Source organism: Pristiophorus japonicus, chromosome 12 (assembly GCF_044704955.1).
Source record: "Pristiophorus japonicus isolate sPriJap1 chromosome 12, sPriJap1.hap1, whole genome shotgun sequence".
In the NCBI taxonomy this organism is placed as follows: domain Eukaryota; kingdom Metazoa; phylum Chordata; class Chondrichthyes; family Pristiophoridae; genus Pristiophorus; species Pristiophorus japonicus.
Window position 1 is genome coordinate 120,679,722 of NC_091988.1, and position 14,183 is coordinate 120,693,904.

A 14,183-nucleotide genomic window follows, 5' to 3' on the forward strand; every position below is an offset into this window, starting at 1 on the left:
TTGGGGGAGAGATCGCGGGGGGTGGTGGAGATGGTGGTCGGGGGAGAGATCGTAGAGATGGTGGTTGGGGGGTTGAAGATGGTGATCACGGTGGGGGGGCGGTGTGATTGTGGGGGAATGGAGACAGTAGTCGGGGGATCCGATCGCAGGGGGAGCAAACAGATTGCAGGGGCTGCGGGGGGGTGGGAGGGAGATCAGGGGTCGGAAATCGTAGACGTTGGTGGATGGGGGTTGGACAGGACTGCTTGTTGGGCTGGGAGGAAACAAAATTGACTATGGGCAGAAAGCTGAGAGTAGTGGTAAATGGTTGTTTTTCAGACTAGCGGGAAGTATACAGTGGTGTCCCCCAGGGATTGGTATAAGGACCACTGCTCTTTTTAGATACATATTAATGACCTGGACTTGGGTAAACAGGGAATAATTTCAAAGTTTGCTGATGATACAAAACTAGGAAATGTAGTAAACAAAGAGGCGGATCGTAGCAGACTTTATCAGTAATAGATGGACTGGTGAAATGGCCAGGCTCATGGCAGATGAAATTTAACAGAGAGAAGCGCGAAGTGATACATTTTGGCAATATGAACTAAATGGTACAATTTTAAAGAGGGTGCAGGATCAGAGCGATGTAGGTGAGAAAGCTGTTTATAAAAGCATATGGAATCCTTGGCTTAATTAATAGAGGAATAAAATTCAAACACAAGGAAAACACTGGTTAGGCCTCAGGTGGAGTATTGTGTTCAATTCTGGGCACATGTTAGGAAGAATGTCAAGGCCTTAGAGAGGGTGCAGGAGAGATTTACTAGAATGGTATCAGGGATGAGGGACATCAGTTATGTGGAGAGACTGGAGAAGCTGGGATTCCCCTTAGAGCAGAGAAGGTTAAGAGGAGATTTGATAGAGGTGTTCAAAATCATGAATGGTTTTGACAAGAGTAAATAAGGAGAACATGTTTCCATGGCAGAAGGGTCAATAACCAGAGGACACAGATTAAGGTGATTGGCAAAAGAATCAGAAGTGACATGAGGAATTTTTTTTTACACAGTGAGTTGTGATCTGGAATGTGCTGCCTGAAAGGGTGATGGAAGCAGATTCAATAGTAACTTTCAAAAGAGAATTGGATAAATACTTGAAAGGAAAAATTGACAGGGCTGTGGGGAAGAGCAGAGGTGTGGGATTAATTAGATAGCTCTACCAAAGAGCTGGCAGAGGCATGATAGGCCAAATAGCCGCCTTCTGTGCTATCATTGTATGATTTTATGATGTTGTCAGCACATATTGGGAAGTACCCCTAATTTAGCAACAACAGCACCACTTTACATTTATACAGCACCTTTAATGTAGAAAAACATCCCAAGGTTCTTCATCGAATTAAATTCAAATAAAAATTCATAGTTTTCCTTCCATTCATTTTATTTTCCGATATGGACTCCCAACACCCAAGTGGAAAATATGCCTGAGGCAGAATGAACCCCTGGGTACAAAACATGAGAATGTCGCAAACCATGGTCAATTGAATCCTAAATTTACACTTGCACCAGCTAAAACACTTGAACAGAAAATCCTTCACTCTGCTTCCTTCCATAATGCAAAAATGTATCAGCTGCAAGTCTGTTTCCAACACATTCTGCTTCTGCAAAGTGAAGATTTACAGCTGGTTATATGGTGCAGTTCTACATTACGTGCTGTCTGTTGAATATCCTCATGTGCTTCCTGTTTCTAGTGGAATACGACAAGGAGATTTTCCACCAGCGGCGACATCACAGGGAGTTCAGGTTTGACCTCTCCAAGATCCCAGAGGGGGAGGCCGTGACAGCAGCAGAGTTCCGAATCTATAAAGACTATACAAGGGAGCGCTTTGAAAATGAGACCTTCCAGATTACAATTTACCAGGTGCTGGAGGAGCACACAAAAAGGTGAGTGAAGGAGGGGCATGGAGCCACTGGTGTAGAAGTAGTTGGTAAAGTCTCACAGCACATTTGACTCCAGGGTGTGAATACTGTCAAAGCATTCAGATACCGTGTTTAATATCCCCTCAGAGACTTTACGACAAGTCACAAGATCTGGTTTTGCTGCCTGTCTCTGGAGGTACTTAGAGCACTGTGCTCAGTTCTGGTCTCTATCTTATAAAAAGGATATGGAGGCACAGGAGAAGGTGCAAAAAAAGATTTACTAGGGGTTGTAACGATCAGGACAGATTGAACAGGCTGGGGGTCTTTTCTCTACAAAAGAGAAGGCTGAGGGGTGACCTGATAGAGGTCTTTAAAATGATGAACTGGTTTGATAGGGTAGAGATGTTTCCACTTGTGAGGGGAGTCCAATACTAGAAGCCATGAATACAAGACTGTCACAAATAAACCCAATAAAGAATTCAGGAGCAACTTCTTCATCCAGAAAATAGTTAGAATGTGGAACTCGCTCCCACATGAAGTGGGCGAGGCGGATATCATAGATGCATTTAATGGGAAGCTAGATAAGCACATGAAGGAGAAGGGTATGCTGAGAGAGTGAGATGAACAGAGTGGGAGTAGCCTCATGTGGATAATAAACACCAGCACAGACCAATTGGCCTGTTCTGTGCTGTACACTCAATGTAAGGTAAAGGACCATGGGACAGTCAGAGGAGCAGTTTGGAGTTTGGAGCGTGAGGCTGGAGCTGTGGGCAAATCAAAAAAAGCTGGCCACTGCAGCAGCAGAATCAACAGCATGGAGGTTGGAAGTGGCGATGAGCGGAGGGAGGGACCGGCGAGGTCCGGAAGTAGGGATCGGCGAGGTCCAAAGATTGGAAGAGGAAAGGATGGATGAGGAACGGAGGAGCGGAGAGGTCGGAGCCCAGAGGTGGAGCAGCGTGGACAACACCAAGGGAAGGCGCAGCACAAGCCAATAGCGAGGCTGTGAGGTTGTGAGGCTCACACTGCATGCTATGAATTCTACGTAGAGAGAGGTTCTGTTTGAAGGAGGAAGGAAGGAGAACAGTAGGAGTATGTTTGAGTTTATGTGTGTATGTATTGGCATATGCGGCGGGTCTCCTATCGTCTTGGATCCCCTTGCCACTGGACCAAGACCTTGCTCCGTCAAACCCGTGTGGTGGCTGGTGTGCAATGGCCACCTCACGTTAAAAGAATTCAGGCACAGGCATCTTCCACTGTTTAAAATGAGTTCATCAGTCACTTGAGAACTCATTTTTAGTGTGGAAGCAAGTCATCCTCGACCCCGAGAGACTGCCTATAATGATGATAAAGGACCGATCATTAGATTGCCATTTCAGACTGTAGTGGGTGGACTGAGCTCTCAGCTTGCTTATACAGATAGATGTATGGATGTTTGCCATGTTAACACTACCAACCTCTCCCAGCCAGAGTAGTAAGGCCGTGAATGCATTCTATGATATTCACATGTGGGCACCACCAATGTTTTCTTTAAGCTGCATGGCAGTCTGGAGGTCCCGCACAGCTGGATCACTGGCTTTTGAATGGAAAAATCCACATGGGCGGAAATTTGAATGGGCCGTGCACCCCCCCCAAAAAATTAATGGGAATATTGGTAGGCACACAATGTTCCGATGTTACCAAATCCACCCTAGGATAAAAACAGGTATGATTTGATACAGTGAAAGCTAAGTCCCAATATTTTTATTTTTTCAATCTCGGGATGTGTGCGTCGCTAGCAAGGCTGGGATTTATTGGCCAATTTTAGCTGCCCTGAAAAGGTGGTGGTAAGCCTATTTCTTGAACCGCTGGTCGCGGTTTTGGTACAACTGAGTGGCTTGCTAGGCCACATTAGTGTGGGATTGGAGCCACATGCAGGCTAGACCAGGTAAAGACAGCAGCTTTATTCCCCTAAAGGACATTAGTAAACCAGTTGGGTTTTTAACGACAATCCGACAGCTTCATGGTCAGATATTTTTTAATACAACTGAATTCAAACATAATGCAAGTGCGATATAAAATATGAGAGTTTAACCTAGGCTGATCTAACATGTTTGCCCCCACAACCCCCCCAAAAAAGGACTATATAATTTTGCAGTATCTGCGGCAGCCTGAATCAGACATTACAGATTTATTGTTTTTATAGCTGAAAAGATTATTCTCATTAACAAGAACAGGGGTCCAGGGATTCTGCTGTCACACTGGGCTTTGACATAAAGCCCCTTCCACTGGAGGGTGGGGTTTTGTACTTTGATGCTGTAATTTGTCAGTGTGTGTTGGGCTGTGAGGTAAATGAGGCACAATAAAGGAAGTCACATTTTGTTCTCTTTGGGATAATTGTTTGATGGCTCTTCTTGTGCCATTTCAGTTGCCAATCACTGTATATTTATAACATACATCTTTTGACCCATGTGGAACGCATTTATCAGAACTAACAAGTATTTTGACACTTGTCTGCCCAGCTGTAGCTGTGGCTCTTTAACGTACATTTACATTGTATGGCAGACTCCACAGCAACCAACAACTCATTCAATTGTTGGCAACTTCACTTCTGGCTGCTGCATCTTCCCTGATGGTTAGAGGAAGGTGTGCGTCGGCGAAGCTGGCTCATAAAAGCATCATGTTAATGTGGGATTAGTCGTTTCCTGCATAGATAAAGTACAGGGCAGCTGAGAGACAGACTGACAGACTGGCAAAGGTAAACTGATGCAGTAATTCTCTGGTATATCTGGCTAGAGATTCCAACGTGTGCTAAAATGACAAATGTACGACTGTGGGAGGGACGGGAGCAGGGAGCAATGCAGAATTGGGGTGGGTGGGGGGGCAAATGAACGGGTCAAAGGCTTGGAGGTACAAATTTAAACTTTGATTATAAGTATATTTCATAGAAATTTACAGCATGGAAGAAGGCCAGCCAACAAAGAGCTTTCCACCCACTTTCCAGCTCTTGGTCCGTAGCCCTGTAGGTTACGGCACTTCAAGTGCACATCCAAGTACATTTTAAATGTTGTGAGGGTTTCTGCCTCTGCCACCCTTTCAGGAAGAGAGTTCCAGACCCCCCCGCCCCCCACCCTCTGGGTGAAGAAAAGTTCCCTTATATCCCCCTCCAATCCTCCACCCAATTACTATAAATCTATGCCCCCTGGTTGTTGACCCCTCTGCTGAGGGAAATAGTTTCTTCCCTATCCACACTTTAAATGTCAAAGGGAGTCAGCCCTGGCTCAGAGGTGGCACTCTTGCCTCTGGTCAGAAGGTTGTGGGCTCAAGCCCCACTTTAGAGATCTGAGGCTCCGTCTGCCCTCTCAGAAGGATGTAACAAGATCGCCTGGAACTATTTGAATAAGAGATAAGTTCTCCTGGTGTCCTGACCAATATTTATCCCTCATTCGAGGCCACAAAAACAGATTATCTGGTAATTTACCTCATTGCTGTTTGTGGGAGCTTGCTGTGTGCAATTCTGACTGCTGCATTTCCCTACATTACAATAATAACGACATTTCAAAATTCCTTCATTGGCTGTGAAGGCTTTGGGTCATCCTGAGGTTGTGAAAGGTGCTATAGAAATGCAAGTTCTTACTTTCTTCTTATCTGTTAGTCTATGGAGCAATGAGGTTGCCATAATCAACCTGGTTTTAAAATTGCAAATGTTAATTTATCAGATTTGTCATCATAGGAAGATTTATAAAAGACAAGATCTAGGTAACAATGTTGATACACTCATAATAAAGGATGAAACTGAGTACAGTGTACAATGAGTAAGTGTGACCTTAGCTGCTTTAATAAGATTCCAGAGTGTAGGTACCTCGTGGAGGGCTGCTTATATACAGTGCTCCCAAGGAATGCTGGGATCCCTTGGGACTCCAACAGATAGGCCCTCTGGTGGTGGTGTAATACAGGATGCAAGGGGTTAAATACATAACAAATGTCATGATTAATTCCGATCTGTTAGATGGACAGAAGGCAAATTAAATTCAACATAAATGTGAACTATTCCACATTGTGTTTTAATGAATGTACAATGAACTGGCACAAGTAGAATTAGAAAGGGAACTGAGTGGAATTGTGTTTTTAATGTTCAGGCAATGTGGTGATGTAAATAGAATGTTGGAATATATAGTCTGAACCGTGGTTATATACAATGCATTAGTCACACCACACAGTGATATTGTGTTTAACTCTGGTCACCATGTCACAAAAAATATATACATGCAACGGAAAAGCCAGTGAAAACAGCAACAAAACAGTTCCAAATGTAAAGGGGGTCAACTGTGAGGGCAGGTTATAGAATGTCAAGGGATAAGACAGTCCAGCGAGGGGCTAACCATGGTGTACAAAATATTACATGGGGTAGAAAATGGAAACCCAGAATATTGTTTCAAATTAAGTCAGGGAAATAGGACCAGAGAGCATAAACTTAAAGTAGTGAAAAATTAATTGAAATCAATATCATTATATGAAACACTAATGTGATATGGAGTGCTTGAACATGTTGGTTAATCACCTATCTTTACTTCGGCCGTCACCAAAAGGTTTGACATAACCATCATGCACTCTTAAATAAATTACCATTGTGCAATCTCTCTTCAAGCCTATATACTTTCCTCTCAAATCTATGTGTTATAACTTGAGGCTCATCCCTGAATCTGTTATCATTCACTCAGGAGTTCCCCAGAGCTCTGCCCTGACCCCTATTCAGTTCTTTCTTCATAAGTATCAGATTAGCCCAGTCAGCACCATGCTCGTCTCAGTCAGAATGCTGTAGGTTCAAGCCCCACTCCAAGACTTCAGTACGTAATCGAGACTGCTACTTCAGTACAGTATTGTTGAAGGTGTCATCTTTCAGATATTCCACTTAAAAATTTCCATAATACTATTTTAAGAAAGACCGGTGGTTCTCCCAGTGTCCTGACCAACATTCAATCACCAACACCACCGAGAAAACGCATTAATCTCATGTTCTGCTTATGGAATCTTGCTGTGCACTATCAGCTGCCATTTATGAATACACAGCACTAATGAGTGAACTCCAAAAATATTTCATTGGTTGTGAAGTGCTTTGAGACATCCTGAGGATGTGGCAAAGTTTTATAATGACTGCATTTATTTTCTTACTTTCATGTGAATGACCCTCCCCATTCATCATCCACCCATTCACATTTTTCTATTAATTCAACTGCACATTCGTTCACTTCTTTCAGATCGCAAACACTCAGTACTCAACTTTCTTCCGATCACACACCCTCAGTGCTCACAGCCTCCAGTTCCCTTGCTGTGCAATCATGGAAACACTACTTCTGCCTCCTCCATACCCTACAATGGAGCAATGAAACATTGATTCCATTCTTCAATGATGCATTAAGATAGACTTCCCTCTTTGGGCACTCATTGGGTGCCAGATAGGTGCAACGTACCTGAGGTGAGCTGTGTCTGTAAGAGGATAGGAGCGTTCTTATTCCCTCTCCCAGGCCAGTGACATAGTCTGGGTGAATTCCAGGTGCAGGGACATTCACTGTTAGGGCCCTACACTGACATTAGGGGGACAGAAACACAAATTCAGCTTAAGGATGTCTGGAGAGTAGCAGGAAAAGGCCCTGAAGACAGAGATAATCCTGGGGGCTAAATTCCTAACATTAATACAGGGCACTGCCCTTGCCTCCAATGCTCAAGCTAAGCCTGGGACTCTGCAGGTCGCCTGGTCCACAGGAAGCTCCATACAGACCCTATAGCCATATTTCTACAAGTGACCTTCTGCTGTCACACCCAACAATCTGACACAGAGTAAAGGGAGGCAGGAGGCTGCCAGCCTCATTGTTGTAGAGAAGACTTGAAGTTATCAGTCTTCACTCCTGTTTGCTCTCAGGGACTGAGTGAAATTGAAAATCCATGATCGTTTTGCACATTGCTCACAAATTTAACCAACAACAACCCGGCTCTCACTTTTAATGTCTCCATCTTAACCGTTCTTCAGTGATCAGAAGTGTTGTCCTCACTAACTCCTCCAAATTCAAATGGAGCTCCCACATAGCCTCCATTCCTCGTGGAATCTCAAAAAGTTTGGTTTCCTCTTTTCTGTTAAATGTTTCTTTCCCCCTCAACAGTGCATTCAATGAAAAGCATCTATCCTAGGTGGGTTTTCTTTACGTGTGTCATCTTGTTTTGTAACTGGAGCAGGTCAATTGAAATGTTAACATGTGCAGGTTGACAGACTGCGATAGAGACAACCTTATTCCCTTTGAATGTAGACAAATGTGAAACTCTTAAGGGAAATGTATGTGAGAAAATGGCAGATTTCCAGCATTAACATCTCCCAGTATGTAAGATCTGTCTGATTACTTCAAAGAAATGTCTGTGACATGAAGGATTTCCCATGGGCCAAATAATGTCCAGGCAGCTCAACTTTAGTTGAGGAAGGAAATATGAATTCACAAATTAAGAAATTCATGTACATCTTCAGATCAAGAGGCAAACATGACCGTTTCCTCCAAAGTCTATATATTCTGAAAAACAGTAACTTGTTCTAGCATTTGGCTTCGGTGCATTGATTAACCTGTAAATAAATCTGACTAATTAGCCTGGATCCATTGATTTATCTCATTTTCTCTTGTCCTATCCTGCACCATGGGCATTGTTTTCTAAAAAAATTTTAAAAAGGAAGAACTTAATGATAAATATTTGGAACAAGGTAAGAGAGAACAAAACATTTGGGTAATTCAACATGCAATTGAAAGAAAGTACCTGTATTTCTACAGCATCATTCACAACCTCAGGACGTTCCAAAGCGCTTTACAGCCAATTAAGTACTTTTGAAGTGTAGTCACTGCTGTAATGTAGGGAAACACGGTAGCCAGTTTTCACACAGCAAGATCCCACAAACAGCGATGAGATAAATCCAGATAATCTGTTTTTTGAGATGTTGGTTGAGGGATAAGTATTGGCCAGGACATCAGAGAGAACACCCCTGCTCTTCTTCGAAATAGCGCCATAGGAGCTTTTACTTCCACATGACAGAGCAGACGTGGTCCAACGTCTCATCAGAAAGATTACACTTCCAACAGTGCAGCACTCCCTCAGTACTGCACTGTTGGAAGATTATGTGCTCAAATGTCTGGAGTGGGACTTGAATCCACGGCTTTCTGACTCAGGCAAGAGTGAGTCACTGAGCCATTGATTCTGGATGCTGAGATGCAAAAATTTGGATAAGTGGTGGTGAGGGGGGTTTGGGGGGGGGGTGAGCTTTAATGGGACAAGTGACCCTTTCTTCTTGATTTTTTGCTTTAATATAAATCAGGCAGCCTTCAACTGCAAAATCGAAGTCTGAGTAATGATACAGTTGAGTTTTTTAGTTTTGTGAGTAAAATCAGATACAGATGACAGTGATTAAGGGACCCATATGATGGCAAGCCCTGCTATGGTGCACTGTGGGTCATGTCGTTTTTATTACTGCATCAATACACACGTTTCAATCTGACATCAAAAACTGAATCTTTGGCACCAAGCCTTCCTAGAGGCCACTAAAACCAACCACGTTTTGTTTTTCTTCAGTTGACGATTAAAAAAGTATATTTTTAGTACTAAAGTGGGGTCGATCCACTGTGCTGGCAGGTTGCGAACATTTTCCATTCATTGCAGTTCTTTATTTGAAGTGAATGGATTCTATTAAACATCCACTCTGTGGTCACATCTGCATTACATTTTGAAAGATGATATTCGGCTGCCTTTGTTTTGATATCAATCCACAGAGACAAAGTATAATTTCCAAGTCTAAGCAACACGGGATTTTAAAATAATTCCGCTCCTGATTACTATTCCTTCAAGTTGACTATCAGCTACTGGGTTTATATCATATACTGGGTGTATGTCAGATACTGGATGTAAATCAGACACCATGGGGGCAAAATTGGACTCGGTTGAACCTCTGTTTTTTGGGTGCTAAGAGGCCCCATAGGGTTCCAAAATTGCATCTGCGGCACGCGCGCGCACACTTCTGACGCGACGCACGCCAGACGCCATATTGGTAATAGGGTTAGTGCAATTAGTGCAGAAATATGATGCCAATGCTGCTATTTTTGGAGCATTATGCTCCAGCCAACTTCCTCTCTTAACTTTGCACAGCAGCATGAAGGATCTCCCACCAGTGCTATTTAAAGGGATCGTCAACTACTTACAGGTTAGTTGCTAGTTTATTTCTTCTGGCTGTTGCTGCAATTTTACAAGTTTTGGATGCTTCCTATAGTTGTTTAAAGATTCAATAAGCTACAGGGAGTGGTGTGGCAGGTGCTGATGTACCTTGTGGTGAGTCCAAGGCTTCTGCACAAACCAGTTGCTCCCAGATATGGGTGAACGAGTAGGCCATCCTCTTGAAATCAAGCATGACTGGGAGAATGACCACGAGAGAGCAATTTCCTACCTGAACTTCAGTGACGACCAATGTTTGAGACGTCTGTGCTTCACTAAAGAGGTCATCGCTGACATCTGCCAATGGCTGCAGCCACAACTCCGACCTCAGAGCAGGGGAAGGACCGAACTATCACTGGCTGTGAGGTGACTGTAGCTATGAACTTTTGTGTCTGGCATCTTCCAGGCTGCTGCTGGAGATATTAATAATAAGTGCACTGTTGCATAAGGGTGGCCACTGAGGCTCTCTTTGCAAAGAAAGATAACATCATTTCATTCCCTTTTGCCAGATAAGCAGGCGAAGTGAGCACAAGGGTTTGCAATGATTTTGGGCTTCGCCATGGTGCAGGGTGCCATTAACTGCACACACATTGCTTTGCGGCTGGAGGATGTCAACTCTGCCATGTATGTGAACCAAAAGGGATTCCGCTCCCTCAACGTGCCATTCCCTCATTGACCTGCATGATGCGCTGCCTATGTCCGATATTCTGGCAGCAGTCAGGGTGCATTCATTCTGTGGCAGTCCTCTGTGCCAGCTGTATTTCAGCACCATGACAAACCAAAGGATAGCTACTGTGCGACAAGGGCTATCCGCTGATGACATGGCTAATGACTCCAGTTCCCAATGCAGGCACACGTGCACAGCATGCAAACAATGAGAGCCTTGCTGCCCCAACAAATTTGGCAGAGCAGATCATTGGCGTCCTGAAGCGATGATTCCGCTCCCTGGACCATTTGGGGAGCTCTGTAGTGCTCGGCTGAGCGTGTCTCAAGCAGCTCTTGGCCAAAAAGGCTCGGCTTCAAACTGTACCATGTCAGCCTGTGCAGCAGCAGTCTGGGCAACAACAAGGGCACTTGCGGAGTGGCAGGGGTAGGAGCAGGAATGCTGTTATTCTGAGAGAGGACAGCAGATTTGTGCTCCATCAAGCCACTACCACTCCCCCGGGGCGGTGCCTAAGCAATCCTAGTAATCTGCTGGAGGTCAAATTGCAGGAGTGCTGTGACACTCTGGAAGCTCCTTTGAACACTGTGTAGAACTTTTTAAAGGTTCTTGGACAAGACCACCAACTAGGCAGCAGTCAGTATGTTTGAGCAATAGATCAAGATTTATTAAGCTTACAGCGTAATATACTTAACAAAAGGCGACAATTGAACAAGAGCTCGCAGCCCTTGGTCTCTGGAATCTTTCGGACACAGGTGACGTCGTCTTCAGTCTGTTTGTTGTTCTCCCAGCAGTCTCTGTGTGAAGGTATTCTTTGAGTATCGATGTTTTAACCTATTTCTTATCAAAGGTTTGGCTTGGCAGTGTCCAATATGGTTTTTAACAAATTCACCTTTTTAATTGGTTCTAATGGTCAAAACACCATTGTCACTCACGCCTGCGTCCAGTAATTTTCCAAAAACCTTACAGTCCATGTTATCTTGTTTATAAATTCCTTCACTTCAGTGGAAACCGCCTTATTTACGCTTCTTTATCCTAACTCTTAGTTAGACAAACTCCAATTCCTACATTGTATTATAATAATTTGACCTTGACTCACAGCCTGAGCCTGCTTGTTATCTGAGCTTAGTCAAAACTGCTGTTGCATACATTTGAGCAGCCTCTAACATTCCCATGCCCACAGAGAATCATGGGTAAGATTAGTTTGGTCAATAACAACAGAACTACAATTGAATATATACGTATTGATTCTACTATGAATCTCAAATTCTCTAATACCAGTCCTTCGTACAACTGTATCCAGAGCTATGATGGCAACAGTCTGAGCGTTCCACTGCAGCACTCAGATGCTGGGTGGTTGCTGCATGTGCTGTAATGTAAGCTGCTACATCGGCCATCAGACGCTGCATCATAGTTGGTTTCACAAGTGCTTTGATGGAATTGGTCACTAGTTCCATGTTGGAAAGGATGGGTCCATGCTCTGCACACAGCCCTGTGCAAGTTTGGTGCCAGACTCCTTCATGCTCCTTGATATCGTACGCAGGCTTTCTGGCAGGCTTCTCAATGCACCAAGCATTTCAGTGTGTACACCCATCAGCCTTATTCTGTAGCCTGGTCCATCAAAGTCCTCCTCTGAATCTCACCCTCTGGCGAGCTGGCACCTGCGCTATCCTTGCCCCTACTCTGGCTGCAGTGCACTTGTGCCCGGTGTCTCACCATGTGCAGATCCCGCCTCTATCCTATCCTCTAAATGACATGCTGTGTCAATATCTCAGCTGGTGGTTGCACGTGTGAAATCAAGTGACGGAGTGTCTTCATCATCACTGTCTTCATGCTCTTCCTCCAGTGCCTGGGCAGTTTGCAGTTCTTGGGTATCTGAAAGGAGACAGGGATAAGGGTAAGGTTGTGGTGAGGGGAGAGGAGAAACAAAGAAGAGCATGCCTAAACCAACTGCAGCTTGTACGTCAGAAGATATTGTGGGATGAGGAGGAAGTGGGATGCAAGAAGGAGGATACCATCACCTTCAATGGATTCAGCCCCGCCGGTGGCCACGGCCTCAGCAATGGTCCTTCCCATAATGGCCAGCTCCGTCTCCTCCATGAGGGTTAGAACACGCAGGCACACCTGTCCCCCTTGGGTTAGTTCCTGCTGCCTCTGGTTGTGTGCCACCTTCCCCTGAAAGAGAGAGGGAAGTGTATCAGTGTCATGCAATGTGTCTGGGTGATGTGGCTGTCATGGTTGAAAAGCTGGCAGTGTGTGCAAGTTGTGAGATGTGGGTGTGAGGCTTGAAACAGCGCTAAGAGTGTGAGGGTGAGGTGAAACCTATGAATGTTAGGTAGGAGTCCTGACTGATAGAGATTGTTGGTAGGTGAGTGATGCAGGGGTGTGGTAAATTGAGCAATGGATAAGGCTAGTGGTACAGTTGGTGATGCATTTGAAGATGCATTCACTGACCTTGACCACTTGTATAAGGTCATTAAACTTCTTGCGGGACTGGATCCAGGTCTTTGGAGCTAAACTGCTGGCACTGACCTTCATAGCTATCTGTTCCCACTGCCTTCTGGTGTGTCTGGAGGGCCTACTGTCCCCTGAGGGTACAGGACATCTTGCCTCCTTTCAACCTCCTCCACTAAGGCCTCCAGTCAGCAACCAAAAAACTGGGTGGCCACTCACTCGCATGGTAAGCCATTCTTAACTCTTTTGGTGCTGTCTGCCACATCCCTTCTTCTGCCTCCTCCTCCTGAAGTGGGCGTGGAACCCGTGGTGGCAAGGGCTGTGCCCTCATGATGGCCAAGTTGTGGAGGATGCAGCAGACCACCATGAATTGGAACACCCACTCCGGCGTGTACTGGAGGGCTCGTCCCAAGTGGTCAAGGCAGCGGAACCGTTGCTTCTGTGCTCCGATTGTCTGCTCGATGATATTCATGGCTGGCCATGAGTGGTGAGGTTGCTGAGGGGAATCAGCAGCTAGGTGAAGACCGGATAGGCCTTGTTTCCAAGCAGCCACCCTCGGGTTTGATGTGGTGGCTGGAAGATTGCTGGCAAAGCGGACTGGTATAGAATGAAGACATCATGACCTCTGCCAGGATCCCGGGCATTCACTACCATGATGTGCTGGGCCTGGTCGCACACCAACTGCACATTAAGAAAGTGGTAGTCTTTGCAGTACATCTCAGGATTGATATGCGGCTCCTGTGTGCCACGTGTGTGCAGTCAATGGGGAAGCCCCATAATCCTGGCAAAGCCACATGCGCACTCCTCCTACTTCTCTCTGTTCTCCTGGAGTACAGAGCCTCTGTGACCTGTGAGGCAGCGATGGACGGCGAACTGGGAGATGTTAGCTATGTCGCTTGCTCCGGCCTGGAAGGATCCAATAGCAAAAACCTTCAGGGCCATGGTCACCTTGAGGGGCACCAGCAACG

At 45.0% G+C, this 14,183-nt stretch overlaps 1 protein-coding gene across 1 annotated transcript in view; it reads left to right on the forward strand.

Moving 5' to 3' along the window:
* The window catches only part of bmp7b (bone morphogenetic protein 7b), a 177,327-nt gene that overhangs the window by 143,944 nt on the left and 19,200 nt on the right, over positions 1-14,183 (forward strand). The window contains exon 2 of the mRNA XM_070894979.1: positions 1,721-1,913. Within this exon, the coding sequence (XP_070751080.1) occupies positions 1,721-1,913 (193 nt within the window). The remainder of the gene's footprint in view (positions 1-1,720; positions 1,914-14,183) is intronic.